The 19505-nt window shown below is 36.0% G+C and overlaps 1 protein-coding gene across 4 annotated transcripts in view; it reads right to left on the bottom strand.

The window, feature by feature from the left end:
- ZNF280D (zinc finger protein 280D) overlaps window positions 1–19505 on the bottom strand; it is a 40111-nt gene that overhangs the window by 10469 nt on the left and 10137 nt on the right. For all 4 annotated transcript variants that reach the window (XR_010784455.1, XM_066558569.1, XM_066558571.1 and 1 more), the window contains 12 exons: window positions 18543–18660; window positions 12483–12592; window positions 10649–10875; window positions 8471–8628; window positions 7861–7961; window positions 7620–7766; window positions 6932–7066; window positions 5526–5770; window positions 4268–4408; window positions 2990–3052; window positions 2333–2451; window positions 2119–2155 (listed from right to left, as the gene is read on the bottom strand). Coding sequence is in view for 3 of the 4 variants with exons in the window: in XM_066558569.1 (XP_066414666.1) it covers window positions 2119–2155; window positions 2333–2451; window positions 2990–3052; window positions 4268–4408; window positions 5526–5770; window positions 6932–7066; window positions 7620–7766; window positions 7861–7961; window positions 8471–8628; window positions 10649–10875; window positions 12483–12592; window positions 18543–18660 (1601 nt within the window). In the remaining variant the exon portion in view is untranslated. The remainder of the gene's footprint in view (window positions 1–2118; window positions 2156–2332; window positions 2452–2989; window positions 3053–4267; window positions 4409–5525; window positions 5771–6931; window positions 7067–7619; window positions 7767–7860; window positions 7962–8470; window positions 8629–10648; window positions 10876–12482; window positions 12593–18542; window positions 18661–19505) is intronic.

Here is a 19505-nt window from a genome sequence, read left to right as displayed (position 1 = left end):
TAAAAATTTAAAAAACAAATTCTGCTGGAACAGCCCCAGCTAGGTTATCTGTATTACTAATGGCAGGATTCTGGTCCAAAGACAGGCTCTGTAACACTACACAGAGTTCATGGAACATGTCTGATCATTAGCAATAAAGATGAGTTTTAAAACACATACAGACAATCCAATATATAATAAAAGACACCCAAAGACACCATCTGAGAGATGCAAGAGAAGATCCAGAAGTGTTCAAGATCGTTAATTGAGTCATTGTTTCCAATGATGAAGTGATTCTGAAGAGTCCCATAAACAAGTCATTGAAATTACAGGTCAAAGAATTGGAAGAAAGATTCAGAGATCACTGAGAAACTATACAGCAGAAGTTATGAATATTGTCTGCAAGTTCCTCTTCTTCCAAAGCAGCCAAAAAGTACCACTATGAACCAGTCCACAAAAAGATGAACTTTTTTTTTTGTACTCTGTACAGCAAATTATGAATTAAAATATCTGCTACAGAGGTACACTCTTCAGTATAGCAATGATACATTCTTGTCCTAGGTATCAGAGAGCTAGCATATGGAACAGGACAAGATTCATTGAAATTAATGAAGCCTATGAGCCTGACAGTTTCAAAAAGCACCATCACTGATTTTCTATCACTTCTTGTGGTACCAGCAACTAATTTTATGTTGGCATCAGAACTCTCAAAAATAATGGCTATCTGCATCTGTTCTACTCTAACACCTTGCAGAAACAAACCTGCATAAACTCTTGACTTCACTTCAAACCTTTTCAGTGCTCATCCATCTGCTTCTGAGCAATAGATACATATATCCATACAGCCAACATTCTTACATATTTCCATACGTCTCTGCAACGTATTCAAGACAAAAAGGTCCTTTTGCAGTACTGGAGACAGCCTGCCACAGCTGTATTAGTGTATCAGTATATCTATAGCCTTTCCTTCCATACACTTCAGCAGGCATCAATTCCCAACACCTAATGCCAGCTCCAAATACAAAAGCTAACATTTCCACAAGTATCATAGCTCAACACTTGATTTTGTCATTGTTTGAGTTTCACTCAAAGCTAAACTACTAGAGGATCTCCTCTTACTAGCCACTTTATGGAAACTAAGAAAGAAAATACTTAATAAATATTAAATTATCTCTTTGGGGCATCTTGAAAACTCACTGAAAGCTGATTAATGCTTAGAGGCCGAGGAATTTATCACTCTGTTGGAAGAGTTCTCACCATGCATGAGACCATCTAACCTCCTGTTAGAATCCTGCTAAAGGCTAGATGGGTTATCAGGGTTAAACCATTTTGTTCTTTTAAAATATTTCTTTGCAATTTAACTGACTTTTTTTTATTCTGTATTCTGAAAATGATATGAAGAAAACACAAATGTTTGATTTAACTGACACACCTCTAAACCTTGAATTAAGGCATAAACTACCCTATAAAGCCTCAGAAGCTGTTCCAGGATGATCAGGGAGAGCTTGGCATGTCTGATTCTTCTAAGGTTTAAAAAAACCCCAAACTAACACAATCTGAAATACCATCTCCACAATACTGCAGGTTCTTCTTCAAATTCTTAAAAAACCCTGATTAATACATACTAATTCCTCTTTGAAAGTCAGAATAAAAAAGCTAATACAAAGCAGTATGCCTTGGTCATATGAAGAACATATTTTTTAAAAATAATTTCTAAATATTTTTAAAATATTAAGACTGAATTTGTCCTACTTCAGTAAAGGAGATTCTTTTTTGTGTTCATATTACATAAAGAACACAAACCACTAATTTTATAAAGCTAGTATTAAGTAGAAGTAACAATCTCATTGTATATAGACAGGTTAGAATTGAGAAGTTCCAACATTGCAACAATTATTTATCTTTCTTCAAACTGATTTTTATTTTAGCTGCAATAGGTACTTGCTTTATCTCTTCATTCTTGTAGTTGTGGACATGGTAAGATGAAAAAGCACTAGGTACAGTAAAGGCATGTGTTCATTCACACATTTCAAATTCAATGGAATTCAAAAGAAACACAAGTTTAAAGTGTAAATTTTGGCCATCTATCACTAAATTAATAGAGGAAAAAAAACCATTAAGCAGTAAAATAAAACTTACTGAGACACTTGTGCAGCAGTTGCATTATCTGTGGAAACTGAAAACAAAAACAAAGGATTGAATTAAGAATATTTTAAAATGTGGAAATACAGAAGTACTCACTGTTCAATGCACGTACAGAAATAATGCAATTCAAAATAGGATTGTGGTAACACAAGAGACATCCACATGGAAGTGTTTATATACTGTATCAAGAAGTACCACCTGTACTCACCTTCCTCTACAATAACTTGACATGTATGAGTCTGGTTCTCACTCAGATGTGTGGCCATGTTATCCAAACCAGAAACATCAGCCAGGAAATCACAGTTGAGACACACTACAGTCACACCTCTAGGAAATAAAAATCAAAAAGGAAGCGCAATTACACAATGGTCTTAGAAACATTTTTCTTAACTCACAGCAACTGGACAGACTATAAAAAAAATCAACTTTAGATGAGATGATTCACAAAAACAATCTTACTTTTTCTACTGCAACTAGTATCAGGAAATTCCCATCAATGAGCAGGGCATCTCCATGCTGGATATAGTACAAAGAACATGACTTTAGACAGAAATTTATCTGTAGAGTATGAGTTTCTCTGATTGGATCGTTGTTTTATTCTTTCCCTGACCCCCTCCCCAGTTTGCATCTTATGAATAATCAAAAAATAATAATTAAAAAATTAAAACTGATCAGAATTAAGTTCATAAATGTGGACAAATAAGTATTTGTCACTGACCAGATCACTGCTACTGGAAAACCTAATGGTTTCATTTCTCTGCTCTAAATTGTGGAAATTCAAGAGGTTACAATCTGAACCTAAGTTAGCAGTTCAACATCAGAAAGTAAAACCATACTGATCTGTAAGTGAAAAAAGCTGAATTACCGTAGCTGTTCTGAATGCTTCTTAAAGATCCAAAACCTTTTACTTGGGCGAGCACTGTGAAAGCTGAATATATGAAAACATTACCACTCAGACTGGTTTTAATGAATATATTACTCTGCATAACCCCTTCAATAGTCATGGCACTGCAATTTGCTTAGGACAAAACATGAAAATAGAAGCCTAAGGTCCCGAACTGCATTATTCTGAAACATTAAATGTTTAAAGCTTACAAACCTGGGAATCTCAGCTCTAGTTTAAAACATTGGCTCCCCTGTAAATGAGCTTGGGAGGTGAAAAGCTAAACTTTACTGGCACCATCAACAGCTCAGTTTTTGAAGAACCATAACTATAGAATGCACCACAAAAGAGCTAAAACTTGGCTCAACTTGTGCTTCATCAAGAGATGGCTTTCAATGAGACATGAAATTTTCAGATAACAATAGATTACACACATAAAAGCATGCAAACTATTTCAGCCTAGGACTTTTATGAGCATTGAAATTGGTATGAATAGGTCAATATCAAGTGTATCTAAAAACTTAGATCACAGATTCAAGAATCCTACAGTTTACAAATGCGAAGGCATTTCCTATGTACATGAATTAAAAAAAAAATCACATTCACTATTTTCCACAATACAGTGGGCTTCTTCTGGGCACAGGATTTTAAAATTTTGTTTTACTGTCACTGCTACGTGATCTGTATCTAATTATTGTATAGTATAATTCTATGGCTCTAAAACCCTGCATTTGTTTTCTTAACAGGCTTTTTTACAGCTGTCATCACTAATACCCTACACTGCCCCACCACTGCTGACAAAATGAGATGTTATTTCTATGGATGACCAGAAGTAGGCTAAGGAAAAGTATCCACTTGAGTTTGCTATTTGAGACATCCTTCAAATCTGAGCACAGACTTCACTAGCGATAGCTGTGGCCTGTATGCATTCAGCACTTGTAAAATCAAATGAGCCATTCAATCTGAAACCCAGAAAACATCCCATAATTAGTCATTATTTGCCAAGTCAGGCTGAAGTGATTATGGAAGGTACCACAGAAATTCTGAAGCAAAGGTATAATACTGCCTGCACCATTGGATTTTTAAAGCAAAACACGAATGTGGAGTTTAAGCCTTTGCTAAAAAGTAAAAAAATCCAAGCTCACGCATTTCCCTGCCAGTCTGAGGACCCAGTTCAAAATTCACCTAACAAACACTTCACCCCTTACATGAACTTAGGAAGTATTTACTAAGCCAGTAAAAACTTGGAAGAGTTCTTACCTCATCATGTGATTGACATAGGCTTTGCTACAGCTGGTGTTGTATCTGCATAAACTACAGTGGACGTAAGCAGGAAAGTGGCTTGCAAAATCTCTTATTTCTGAGAAACACTCAATGCATTTGTGAGTTCCCACATGATACCTGACATGAAATAGTTATCAGTTAATAGCAACACTTTCAGAAGAGTTAACTATTTCAGACTTTTGTTTTAAGTAAGTAGCAAGCTTGCCTATACTAGGGAAAAATGGGGAACTTAAAAATGCATCACTTAAATACTTAAAAGTTACATGAGCACAAAGGAAGAAAACTTTGCTTTTACTTGAACTATGATTTAATTATGATTCTAATAAAAAAGTGGAAGTTAATGTACACATCCACTATTGGCCACTCCTGGAAACAAGAGATAATGCAGTGGATGAGAACCTCCAAGTTCAGCTGCTGCTGTTGCCTCCAAGTACTTGAGAAATATTTTCAACAATGATTTGCATCCATCACAATGCGCAGAGAAAGCCTTCGGCTTTTCTATCACCCCAATATTACCCACAAGATTTGAAACATCTACAAAGCAAGAATATAATCCTGCTCTTCCCCCAGTTTTGCTACTGTTTTTGGATCTCTCCCAGAGCTACACACTGAGAAGGTTAGAAAGTGGAGGGGTGGCATCTTCCATCTCTGACAATAAAAAAAGCTAACTCATCATAACCAATAAAATTACACTCCAGTGTAATGAACGGTTCATAAAACACCCATGAAAATTGTCACATAAGGACAGCAAACCCCAATAAATTGTCAAGATAAGGACTTGCTTTTACTTCCTTGATTTTTTAAATTAGCTCCCCAAAATGCTGTATCTCCTAGGATAGACAGGATTTTATCTTTTAACTAATGGGTTCAAATAAATAAAATAAAAGGAAAGAAGAAAAAGAGAAGAAAGAAAAGAAAAAGAAGAAAAAAGAGAGAAAAAAAAAAGAAAATAAAAAGAAAGGCTCCATGCAGAGAAAATTTCTAAATGTGACAGAGAAGTTTCCAGAACACTTGTTCTTCCATCATGAAGTAGTCTGTCACCACCAAAATCAGTGACTGAAGATTCAGAATTACAACCAAGGTACCAGTATGTAGAAAGTTTATGCATCTGCTTTCTCAGCAAACCTGAGGTGCCCACACCTCCTGTATTACAGCACTAAATGAAAGACCATTAAACCATCAGTTATTTATGTTCAAAGTGTACTTAAAGACAATTTTAATGCCAGCATTTTACCTTAGATTATGAAATGCTATATTTGTAGGTTCTTTTTTTCTTCTGCTGTTCGTCCACGCATTTTGTTTCCTCGATGTAGATTGTTTTGATTTTCCTCTTGATTTACTTGCATTAGATTTGTTATGATTTTTAGTGGTTGTATTTTTAGCTTTAGGTGATAACTGAAACGTGGAACTGCTTGTACTAACAGAAGATGTAGCTGATGATCCTGACTGATGAGATCCCAAAGACGCTCGAATAGTCACCTACAAGGATGAAATTTTAAAATAATTGTTTAGATAGCAGCTCTCCAAGTTCCTACTTCTATTTGTCTCAAAGTTTAAGCCACTTTACAGCACAAATCATAGCATAAGAAACTCTCCTGATGAAAGATTACTTTGAAAACTACAAAACACTGAAAATACTGTTGGACTAGAGTTAACCTCTAACAGCCAACTGGACACTTAAAAGGTTCATTTTGGTTGAAATAGTTAGTCATGATAAAACAAGTTTTCTTTCCAGAGCTGCAATTGGCTAGATCCTCCTTTCTTAAATGAAAAAAACGTAGCAGAAGTGTCAGGCCAATCAGCCCTACTAAGAAGAATGTCAAACCATTCCACCAGTGCCTGGATTTAACAAAAAGTCCTCATGATGAGCCAGTCCACTCCCTTCAGATATGTTTGTTTCTCATCCTAGAACTCCAAGGAGTAATTCTGGTTTCTGACCTCTTACCTGCCATTCTTGAACTCCTTTGTCATGCTCTCAAATGTGGTTTTGACTCAGAATAAGACTCCTAATTATACTTACCCATACTCCTAGTTTAGAAGCACCTTGTCTTCTAAATCTGGTTCCAGGTTTTTCAGTATTATCATTTCATCCTGTCAAGGTCTACTACCATGAATTTTAACATAATCCAAGCTTTTGTTAGGTCATGAAGACCCTGAAATCTTTAAAAAATTGAGGTATCATCACAGAGTAAAGAATTGGTGCTTTACGTTCCTTCTGCCAAGGAAGACAATCAACAGCAGCTGAAGTAATTTTCCCTTCCTGATTCTACAGCAAATGAACTGTGAAGATCTGATCAAAATGTTAACTTCTTCCTTGCAACTGAAAGGACATATATTCTGATACTCTACTAAAAAACTGTTGGAAAAAGTCCCAAAATCTACATGAAAATCCTAGTCTAAGTAGCTCCTTCTTGAGAAATGGGACTGACCTAAAGACAGCATAAGTGTTCTGAAGGGACCCAAGTTTTCCTCACATACCTTCAAATGCTGAAGCTAAAAAAGACCTGGTGAACCCAGTTTTAAGCATACATATTCTATGCAGAAGAAAGGAGAAAAGCATTTCTTTCTATTCTACTCTTTCCTCTACCAAGACCTTTTTTTTTCCTTTGCCCCCTCAAGTTTTCCTGCATGAACACTCACCTTTGTTCCAGGAGGCAAGCCTTCTAATTGCTTGGGTTTCCTAAATGTTCGGTGATGCTGAGTCTTGTGATCCATTTTTTCTTTGCATGTTAAAAATTGCAGTCTGCATTTAGTGCAACGGTATATTCCCTTTTTCTTTTAAAGACAAATGACAATCTATAGTAAGCATGGATGGCATGACAAAACTCTAGCCTTGGCTGTCTCAAGCAATGCTTATGCAGTTCCTAAAACATCAACTAAACAAACTCCTAATACTACACCACAAAGATAAGACACCCTGTAGGAATTAGATACTTGTAAATACAAGGCAGTGCAGTTACTAAGACAAGGATGAATCAGATTCCCAGTTATAGGACACTTCATTATCTTTTTCTTTATTTGAACTAGTGGCGGGTTTGCTAGTAACCTCAAGAAAAGCAGAATCAAATCACTAAAATGTAATGAAGAAACCAAATAGCAAGAAGATTGTTCCAAGGATATTCAGAGAGTACTTTAAGCAGGAAGTTGCTATCACACAAAACCAAAACAATTCTCTTAAAGATTCCTGAAATTCTTCTAATGTATTCTTATTAACTACTCTTACCTAGTAACAAGCATACTAATCAGTCTCATTTGTTTTTTCAGAGGGAGATTCCCCTAAATGTATTCAGCATTTTTCTAGCATTAAGGATGGAAAAGATCTGCTTACCTGATGCCTCATGTAATGATGCATATATGGTGCTCCAATTTTAATAACTTTGAGGCAAAATGGGCATAGCAAATGTTTTGTGTTTTCATGAACTGTTCTAAAATGTGTTTCTACATCTGAAAAAGCTGAGGATCTGTAGCTGCACACCTAAAATAAGAAGTTTGACTTTTTAGTTACGAGTTTACTGACAGTGAAGACAGGGGAGTGGTGTAATCTAAATACAAAAGTCACTCTGAGATACCTGGCAAACATACGGCATTTCACCTGGCTTATGATTGTCCTTCATATGTTGCAAAAGAACTTGCTCTGTGTCAAATGATAACTCACAGATTTTACAAATCGCTAGAAAAAGTGAAAAACAAGAAAAAAGTAAAAATCTTATAGGGGTCATATGTACATAAATTATAATACATATATATAAATATATACACACATACATTAAATGTATATATCATTAAAGGTGAAGAAATCTAATGATTATTCTACTCTTTAGAAGAAATTCCCTGTACAGTTTCAGAAAGCCAGGAAGGCAAGGGCCTTAAACATCAGGTCTTAAAGTAAAGCTTTCAATTAAAAATAAATAAATAAACAAAAAATGTAAGGAAAAAACTCAAAGGCTCTTTAAAATAGTTTTATATATATATATATATATATATATATATATATATATATATATATATATATATATATATCTCAAAAAAAAATGAAGTGCTCGGTTTCTGGTTTTTTTTCATATTAAATCTCAAGATTATTGTTATCCAAGTACAATAGATTTATTCTGAAATTACAATCCAGAAAATAAAAATTGGGAAATTTCTAAAAATTTGGTCTTAGAAGAAAATTCAACTCACTGGATGACTCGTAAGGCGTGTGTGTACTCTCGATGTGGCACTGCAGCTGGAACGGCGTGGGGAACTGTCGGTAACAGTGCTGGCACGTGGTGTGGCTTTCCCAGCTTTCATTGCTCTGCTTCTCAAGCTCCAAGTGATGTTTCATGTGGTTCATAAACCTTTAAATTATAGTGAACAGGTGCAAAAAACTACATTTGAATATTCCTTCTACATATCATATGCAAGATGTACAGGATTCTTTAGAAATTTTACTCTGTAGAGCTTCTGAATAAATAAAAAAATTAAGTAGTAAGTGTTTCCTCAAAAAAACAGGCAACAAACCTAAAGTTGACTAGAAATCTTGACTTTAAGGAACACACGTTAAATCTAAAACATGTTCTAAGACTACATCTATTACATTTCTCATGTTTGCTGAGACAAAATTCTTGCCTTGAAATATAGGGAAATAAGACAACAAGAGCACATCAACTGTTCACACTTTATTCACACCAGCAATCTCAAAGCCCCATTCTGAAACCCATGTAACTTGAGCTCAGCTGAAAAGTATTAAGTAGCAAAAATGTATCTGCAATTTGGACATGACAGCATTATGTGGCAGGAGTTCCAGGAACGTTCCTTGTCTAAAGCATTTAGGCCTGACCTTGAATTATGAAGGACAGTTATCAAAAACGCCACTGTGCAGCCAACATTAAGAGTGGGAGAAACTGGTATGGTACTATTTAAGTTACCAGCTTTTCCTCATTAATCTGTCCATCTGTCTGAACCTATTCTGGCTGAGAAGTCCAGGCATTCATGGCAGGACCAGCAGATCACTGTTACTGGTGGAGCAGCACAAGGACAAGTTACCTGCAAACCCACTACAGTTCAACTTCCAAAATTCCTGTTTTGAATGCAATTTATTTCAGTACAGCCAGAGGAATTAAACATAAGTCACACTCACAAAAGGAATGAAGACCTTGGAATTGCAAAAAAATCAAATAAGCAAGGAGAATAGTCCCTTGAACTCAAGCTCGTACTATCATGCAGTTGCTTAAAAAACAGAAACAAGAAAACCAGAAAAAGCCAACTGAGTCTCTCCAGTTTTCTAAGCAGACAAAAGAAACCTGACACTGTTACTGCACAATGCCTTAACAGAAATTATTGCAATGGTATGTCCAACCACAAATCTTTTAAAGAAAGCAGGGGAATACCATGATGAATCACTTTCTGCTCTTCTGAACTTAAGTCAAAAAAGTTATACTTTAATTAGGATGGTAAGACGTATTTATTTTGTCCACTATAAATAAAGGTGCAAAATAATAATGGAATAAAAATTCTTAAGTTATAGAACTACGGAATAAAGCTACAAGGTTACAGTCAAAATTAATATGGTTAAAGTCAATGCTACAGAAATTTAAAAAAAAGCTTGTACATTTTTAATGATTTGCTGTGGAACACATAGGCACCAGAGCACCAATTGCTTACAATATAATGCTGAGTATAAAATAGTGCCTATTTAATGATTAATAGCAAATGTCACTGTTTTAATTACAGAAAACTTGTTTTTTTCAATAATATGTGTCTAATGTTAGCATAAACCTGCTCGTTTTAACTTGCAGACTGTGCCCTTTGAAACAATAGTCCATTTTTCAATTTTACATTCTGCTACTTCAGCTTCCCTTGAAGAGTGCATGTGAAAAAGTTCAGTGACCTTAACTTCCAAAGGAACGATGACACAAACTTGTCTACCTACTAAAACAGCTTACTGGGGTTTTATCAGCATTTGGAAGTAAAATTACTCCAACAAAATAACAGATGTTACATAAGTGAACTACTGACTATTAGTCATTGTGTGTCCCTAAAGGGAATTAATGCTCGCATCTACCAATACTGCCATCAATCCAGATGGCAAACTGTAAAATCCTTTGTGTTGCCCTTTCTAACCCCAAAGTCCTACAAATGCTCTTATCAAAACCCTATGTTTATGTTAGACACCACTAAAATTCATACTCTAATCTGTAAAAAGTTTCAAGTTATGGTCATACATGCAAAGTAAAAATTAATTCAATTTCTGTTTAGTCACCCAATATTATCAGTTTTCAGTATGAAAGGAACTCTACTCCAGAAACACAAAATTTTAATACATGAGACAACTATGGACTGTGATTAATAAATAATTAAGGAAATGAGCTCAAATACCTTATGTTATTTTTAAGAACTTTGAGACAACTGATGCATTTAAATGTCGTATGAGTCTTCTGCTCCTGTTGTACCTGCTGGAGGTCACCTTCATCCTTCCCATAATAAAAGTCATTAACTAACATAATCAGCTTTCCTTTCTCAGATTCCATGGTCTTGCTTGTGCTCACACATTCTGTTTTGACCATTTCTGAGAAAAAGTTATTTACCATATCTGGACAGCAATACTGGATGCAAACAGGGAGAAGAGATGAGACACAGAAACCATGGTATCAGTCTCACAAACTGCATCAATGACAACAGCATTTTAAAAACCAAAGGCACTAATGAGAGATGCAAAGCTTAATTCTCTGACACACTGACACACTTAGTAATATTCAATTCTGAACAGTGTTTAACTAGTGTTTAAGTAATAAAACACTATTTATTATAAAACTGAAGAAGATTCTCATAGGTTCAAGTAAGATAAATTTAATCAAGAAAACAATACTACTGTTGCCTTATTCTTGCAAAAAAATTTCTATTTCATTTACATTTAATAAAATGAAAGAAAAAAGCAGCTTTCATGAAAGTATTTTGCAGACAAGCATAAGTTTATTGAGAACTTAATGGGAAGTTTTGTCCTTTATTTCTTAGGGAAGAATGTATGTTGAAACCTTCAAAAGTTCTTTCCAGCATTGCTAAAAAATTCAGAATTCTGAGTCACATAATAGACATTGTTCAAGCTTCTTTATGTTGAAGCATACGTAAAAAACGCTTAGCCCAAGAGCCATTTCATGAAACTTATCACTTAAAAAGTACAGCATACTCCATAAAGAAGATGCTATGAAATTTCCAACAAAACTAGAATGTTTCAGAGGACAAATTTTTCTCCTGCTAAATAATGGTTCTTACCATGCAGGACTACTTTCCATAAGCCTACTAGTAAGGAGCAATTTCCTGCTGTGGAACTGTAACTCAGTATCCTAAGTAAACACACTTCTTCAAGGGTTCCTTCATTCAGTTGATGTACTCAGTGCAAAAGCTATTCTGTACAAATAATGATTAGAAAAAGTTAAAACCCTTGGGGTTTTTTCCACTCCTATCTGTATTTCTTAATTATGTTTCAGAACTGAAGGAGACAGCAATTACAGGGTATTGTAACCCTGTAAATCAGAACCATCTGTGAGAACAGTAACTCAGATCCTCACAAATTCGTCTTATACAGTAGTCTGATACTCCTTTTTGTTTTGGATATTCACGTTGTATACAGACTGCAAAGCCATTTCTCTGTCCCTGAAATGAAATACATATGTCTGAGAATTGTGAGGGTCTTTGCCAAATGATAAATATTTTCCAGGAAACAATATTTCTAGAAACAGTAGTAAGTAGTTTCACAATCAAATTAAGTGATGCTGAGTTTCTGAGAGTTTTGCTTACTGCAGTGTTTGAGTATGAACTACAAATGAAATTCCTCCTCACAGCTTAAAAATTTTTTTATCTATTAAGTATCAAGTATTTTTATCTTGCTGTACCAAGTGATACATCAAGATAAAACAGTAAGTTTACATTGTCATCTTTGTGTCAGCTGCAATCTTATACAGAAGTGGGTCACCTGGCTGCCTATTCTCACAGACCCCTTCAGCACATTGGAAACATGAGGCAAAAAGTAGCAAGATTTGGAGCTCCCCTGCTCCTGTCTTGCTCTCCATGACTGCAGGACTTTGAGCATTTGGTTCTGCTTGATAGCAGTCAGAAGCCAAACTAGCTTCCTATCAAACCATGGCACTCTTCCATAACCAAGGAGAAGCCCACAAAGTTTGTTCTAATGCTTATCAGCCCCAAAATATTTTACCTTCATGTGATTTTTTAGAGGATCCATAAGATTGAAATGTATATTACATTTTGGACAAGCTCGTGGAAAAGGTCCTCCATTTTTAATGGTACTGGATGCAGCATTTGTCCCTGTAAAATTTAAAACATATAAAGACTCAGAATTCACAAGCAGAATACTCAATTTAGTAGTAGTGGCAGTATTCTAGTAAAATATGCTATTTCAAATGAAAACTATTACCCATCAATGAAGCTGTAGTAACCATAAAAAAGACTTCACAAGCATCTTTTAACTATTCTTCCTCTTTCCCAAACTGACTTGGAGTTGGCTCTGTTTGACATAGACTGATAAATAGATTTTACAAAATCTTATCAGCAAACAAGGAAAAAACACATGAGAAGATGAAGGCAGCACGACAGGGAGAAAGCATTTCTTCTGTGCACTACCAGCCCAGCCCATCCTGGATAGGATGGATTTTTGATGGTTTTATTTCACAAACTTTTCAAATGAACACGTAAAGCCTGTTTTCTGCCACAACCTGATCATCATCACAACAGGGTTCAGATAAAACCCTATTGGTTTGGAAAGGAATTTCACCATTTGGTCCTCAATGATGAGGCTATTTATCTCTGGAGATTTGTTGCAATCTTGGCTTATTCAAATGCATTATTTCTGTTAACAAAGGTGTCTTTGGAGAACCTAGAGAATAAATCCTCTAAATTAATAATTACTCCCTGTAATTAAAGGAAATAATGCTTCTCTTGTCAACATAATTAATACCCTTTGAGCAAAAGAGATATTAAAGCTTTGCATTAAACTTCAATGAATAAACTAAGCTTTGAGTTTTCTCCAAACTGTCAAAAAACATCAGAGCAAGAGCTACTTTTTCAGATGAAATTCTCTTGCATTCTCAAGTCATTCACAGATTTGGAGAACTCCATACTAAGTAAGCAGTTTAGAAGCTAAACACAGGAAACATCATCTCAACAGTAGTCAACTGCTCCCTGCCAGGACTACGAAAAGATGTAATAAAAACAAAAACATAAATACAAGGGAATGAATAAGTGTATGAGTTAAGAGATGACCATGCAATAGTGTTTCACATTTTTACATCACAATAGTCCTGCCTAGACCATAAACAAACAGTAATTTTCCTTAAGATAACAATTTTGCTAAGAACCATTGCTAACCAAAAGTCCTTCACGAGTGGATGGCCATGTAAAAGATGCACCACAAACAGAGCTGCAAGACTTCACTCTTACAGTTGGTAAAACATTTGGACACATCACAGCTAAGTGCAAACTGAGATGAAGAAAACCAGTTCTGCAGCAAAACCTTGTGTTCTGCAGTGCTTCAGTGCTGGATGCTGTGACAGACTAGAAATTGCTATGCCAGCATGGGGAAGCTTAGAGACAAACTCAGCAAAATAAGGTTCTCAGTGAATATGATCTACTTCTTTTTCTACCGAATTTAGCAAGATCCTTTAGTTATCTTTTTTTATGATATGCTGCAGCACAATATCTATTTCACCTGAAAGAGAGTGGAGGAATTTTTTTTGCTGAAATGTTCATGTTATAGCCACGTCCTTCTGGTAGCTGGAAAGAGCAAACAAGCTCTAAATAAGAAATGCAAAAAACTCAAATCTGAAATTATTCCAAACAATCATTTTAACACTATAGGAAAGAAGATGTCTTGGAAATGTCTCAAAAGTCAATAATAAATCCTGGCATATTGCAATCACTAGAAAGCACCTTGTGGCTCAGGACAAAAATACACCTAATAGTTAATATTCTGAAACAGCTGGACCAGCTCTCTCCTTCCACGGAAAGAAGAATCTTTCCAATAACATTGTTTCTTTCAAATAGACCTTCTCCCCATCCCCTACTATTTCAAACTATATCAGAAACACTGCTGGGGAAAAAAAAGGGGGGAAAACTGTAAAATACACTTTGCGATAATTAGACAAAGTACAGAATCACAAAATAATTTAGGTTGGACTTTTGGAGGTGGTTTTCTGTAACTTCCCAGTCAAAGCAAGTCTAATCTTATGCTGAGAGCATAAGAGTTCAGTCAACTTCTGAGTATCTCCAAGGATAGGGATTCCACAATCTAATTTGTTACTGCCTTGCCTGGCATTGCTAAAAGGATTTTTTCCTTCATCTAATCAGAATTAGTTCATAAATTCAGCAGTCATAGAATTAAGTCAAGAATTCTTTCAATTTTGATTTTCTGATTGGTTGTGTTTTGAAGTTTCAACCCCCTACTCCCTTCTTTGACATAGAAAATCAACTAAGAGAATGAGGTCAGGGGCATTTATTTTTATCATCTGTCTCTGAATGACTAATTACTGCTCTACAGAAATCTAACCTACCTTCTAAACAATAAAGGTCTAAAATTTGAATAGGTAATAACCTCAGGTAAATTAATTTGTAAAGGTATAGAAACCCTTGCATAGAACAGTTATTTTCACAGCATAAGAACAGTTACTTACTTACACTGCCATAAGAGCATTTAAAACACTGACCAACTGAAACACTACAGATGTGTCAGCTCTTTCCATGACACAGATGCAGGACTGCCAGCTAGATCATTCCAACTTCCTACTGTTTGAAGATCCATTTTGTGCCTGTGCAACTGGCTTCAAACTGTTCTTATGCTGTAAAGAAAAAACTGTTGGACAGTTAGCTGTAGGTGAAACATTCAAGTTGCTTCTAGCACTGACCTCAATAAGCTTGGCCTGTTTTGGAGTTCCACTGTCACCTTCAGAATAGGAGGTTTAGATAGAAAACCACTCTTATTTAGGCTTAGAGTACTTTAAAGAACCTCATTTTTTTTCCCATAGTAATTAGAACACATTAGTGGTGACTGCAATTTAGAGTCCACAGAAAGCTGTTTAAATATTTTCCTAAACTAATATGCCATACTGAAGTTATGAAAATACCCAACTCAGACTGAAGGACCAGGCCAGTGAAGCAGGAAAGGGTAAATTCAAGAGATACAGACCCACCTCTGACCCCAGTAAATCACACTGTGGCCACCTGAATTCATTTGGCCTACTTTTCACATCTTGACCCACTCTAATGTGAGACAAGGTGCGTTCACAGTAATGAAGCTAAGCTAAGCAGCTGGTTTGTGCAGTGCCTGCTATCTGGAACAAGCTCTGTGCTTCTGATGGAAAACACCTCTCCTTTCTTTCTGGTTCTACATTAATGCTGTTTTAGTTTCTTATATACCTCTGTAAATGTCAGTTTGCATGCAAAATGAAATGAGCGTTGTAACTTCTAATGACCAACCACAGCACATCTATCTGCTCTCTTCTACTGAAAGAACATCATACATGTCCTTACGGTTTGCAGTATTTCTTCTGAAGAAAATCAGTAAAAAAGAACAAACAAAAAAAACCCAAAGAACCAACAAAACAGAAAAACCCATAACAAAACAAAAAACAAACAAACAAAAAACCAAAACAAAAACCACCACCAACAATAAAACCTAACAAATCCACAAAAAACTCAACCAAGAAACCCCACCAAAAAAAAACCCCAAAACACCACCCAACAAAAAAATCCACCAACAACTTTGAAATTGGGAGGTTCAGTGGCTGATTAACATGCCTATAAACACTCAGCTCCATCTGGTCAGAAATCCATGTTTCTGTCACGGTAAGATTACCCTGGATGATATGAACTCAATGCAGAGATCAGTCCTCAAGTAGACCTGAAAGACACAGCTACAAACCAAGGAGTCTGAAGTGCCAGACTCAGGTTTACAAGACCAGGTCTTGTAAACCTCTCACAATGACAGACTGCCAACAGTCTTAAGACTATAATAAAATATGTCAAAGGCTTCAGTTCTGGACACAATGATCTAAGCTAAGGACATTCTGGTATATCCCCCCCTACAATGACATAGCTGCTCCAATGATTTCTCAGGGTGTAACAAGAAGCTCATCAAGTAGAGATACTTTGTGTCACAAACAATTTTTCACACATCTGAGAAGAAACAAAATAGCTCTCTGGCACCCATAGTTCTGTTTACTCAGTGGGAACTATCTAAACTTGGCCAACAGTCTGGAGAATCTCCCCATTCAATGCACATGGGCAGAATCCCAGCAGGGAATGCTGATGAACATCTTGGAGAATTTGCCACACTGCGCCTCAAACATGGGAAAACATAACTCACTCAATATACAGATACCCAAACATCCTAACATTCTCCTTTGTAGTACACCTTTCCTTCTCTTTGATATAAATAAACATATTAAGCTCAAATGTCTTGCTCTATGCATTGTTTGCCTAAGGTTCATTCATTCACAAAATGATCAGGTTAATAATTAGATGCTACTACTTCCTAGGGGGTTTAATTTACTTACACTCACCATGTTCAGTACATGAGCTGCTTACATGGACACAAGTCCTGCTCAGCAAAGGCTTCCATAGAGCTGGTATGGCCTTAGCATTCATCTGTATCACCTGAGGCTATTGGAGCACCCAGCCATCAACCTACAGCATCTGCTGCTGCTGCTGGGAATTAAACTATGTGTAGCTCTGCAATGGGGGCTAGGGAAAAGACACAAGGTCTGACTGAGGTTACAAGGATCTCCAGTGAAGTATTTTATTTGACTGCAGAAAACCCTATTTGCAAACAAGAACTATTTTTATGTTAAAAATACTGTTCATAATTCCAATTTTAAAAGCCTAACACATATGTGATAATTTTGAAGACTCTTACATATTTATAAAGGTGAGTAGTCTTTGTCTAGTAAATTCTCTTTCAGAAGAACTATAATAATACACAGGTTTGCATTTTAGTTCTTTTGTTTGTTCACGTAAAAAATAAACCAGGCCTATTTTGAAAACTATTCACACCACCTCCAAGTATTATTTAATATCTTGCTGGTATAGATCAGATTGACACTTCTTCTCACGAAAGTGCGTCTCTCAGCTGGAGTGTGGACACCAGAATTCCTTGAATTAACCACATTCTAGGCCAGTTGGTCAAATACTCTACACAGCAGGTCACAGGGACTCTGAGTGCTCAGGACAGCAGGGAAAAGCAGTAACCAAACAATTATTTTTTGGCCACCTTGGTCACTTTGTGCTATTAGTGAACACTTCAGTAGCTATTACTCAGGAGTTGGCTGTGCTCATACACACAACATTCCTGTGTACCACATCCATGATGGCAAAAAAGGAGCAAAGTACACTGGCTGCAGCACCACCTTGCTGATAGGTTTCTGAACCCACACCACCACTGAAAACACCTTAATGCTGCTCTGTGCATCCATGCTGGCTGGGCCTGATCTTATAAATGATAGAAAAAGACATCACAAATAGTAACCTAGAATAAAAACACCAAATGTACTGTGATGCCAGAATAGGCACAGGAAAGGCAAATTGCTTCAGGCCTCTTAGAGCAGTGTCCTGCACCAATACCTCCCTTTAATCTGGAGCTATGGATTCATGGATGCACTCCAGTCAACTCCACATGACAGATCTTTGGGGCACAGCAACTTCTCGTTCCTCCAAGTGGGTGGAGTTGAAAAAAAAGGGTTTTGTTGTCAAATTACATACTCTCTCCCTTCCCCTCCTTTTCAGGAAGCATCCTTTTGATCCCATCTACTCCAACTCTTGCATATAGCAGTCAGAAAACCAAGATCATCATTACAGGGAACCCATCCAGACTCAGTTCTTCAGGTGCTGTTCACAGCCCCTCTTTTGCTAACAGTCTTTTCCTATTTCCACAGGCCAAAGAGTGATGAGTATACTGAAAACAAACCTTTGCCTATCAATAAAGATACAGTGGATCTGGCAATGCTTTTTCCCATCTAAATGAGCATTATAAGAAGACATCAGTTGATTTTATAGTCAGCCTGATGCACTGAAAAGCAAAGTCTGACAACACGAGACTCCAAAGTTTATTTCATTAAACATTATACAGGGTTATGTACAGGGAGAAGAAAAAAAGTAGTTATACTATATTCTAGAAATCTTATTTAAAGTTATAACCCACAGATCTGCACTAGAGTTAAATGACATTAGGTTGGTTGTTTCTCTTATCCACTACTTCAGTTATACCCACCTGTTACATTCACTGCTGGCCCAGTCTGGTACTGTGGAACCCCCGAGTTCTGTCTCACACCAAACAGAATGCCAGATGTACTATCTGGTGCATCTGGCGGAGAATCCATAATATAATCCTGATCAGATATTTTCAAGAGGGGAAAAAAAATTGAGGTTTATTTTTTTTTTTTTTTACTTGCAGGCTTCAAAGGGTTTATTTTAAAAACACATGATGACTTAAAAAAAATACTCAGCTGAAAATCAAGTTCATTACAATCTCCGCAAAATAGCTTCTTTTGACATTTTAATAAGGTTGCAGTTCTCATCAGTGCTTGTCAGTTTTATAGCTGTGTATTCAGAATAGTAAAAACAATTGTAAGACCTGGGAAAGACCATTTAATTAAACATCACTAATCTGTTTGAATTGCTAGTTGTAAAGGTTTTTGTTCCAAAAAGTCTGATGATGCTTCAAATTATACTTGATTGTTTTTCAAAAAAACCAAATACTTTCTTCCTTCAACCTAAACTTGGGCATTTGCTTGTTACTCCTGCATAACATTTTACTGCATTTCAAAAGATCAAAAAAACAGAACTCAAAAGAAGTGCAATCTTGTATCAAGTAGAAGCTTCTCAAACCAACAGTAAGGTAGAAATGGAAAAGTATTGGCAATTTCAACTCTGCAATAATTCAAATGGTTACACTTCATCAAGCTGTACTGTGAAACAAAAAATTGACTAAAGCAGGGCTATCTTCCTAAAATAAAAAAAATCAACAAATTTTAAAAGCCATCCAATACATAATACAGAGACCTTGTCATCAGCAAATCCATGAGACAAAGGCCAAAATACATTTTGCTGGGGAAAAAAAAAAACGAAGCTCATAAACTGCTTCCCATTCACAATTGTGCTACTTATTTGAAAGCATCCCTGCGCAAGTTACCACATCTTAAACTACCACCATGTAAACCAAACTTAATGGAAA

The sequence above is a fragment of the Molothrus aeneus genome, chromosome 13 (assembly GCF_037042795.1).
Source record: "Molothrus aeneus isolate 106 chromosome 13, BPBGC_Maene_1.0, whole genome shotgun sequence".
Classification (NCBI taxonomy): Eukaryota; Metazoa; Chordata; class Aves; order Passeriformes; family Icteridae; genus Molothrus; species Molothrus aeneus.
This window is presented reverse-complemented; position numbering and strand designations above follow the sequence as displayed.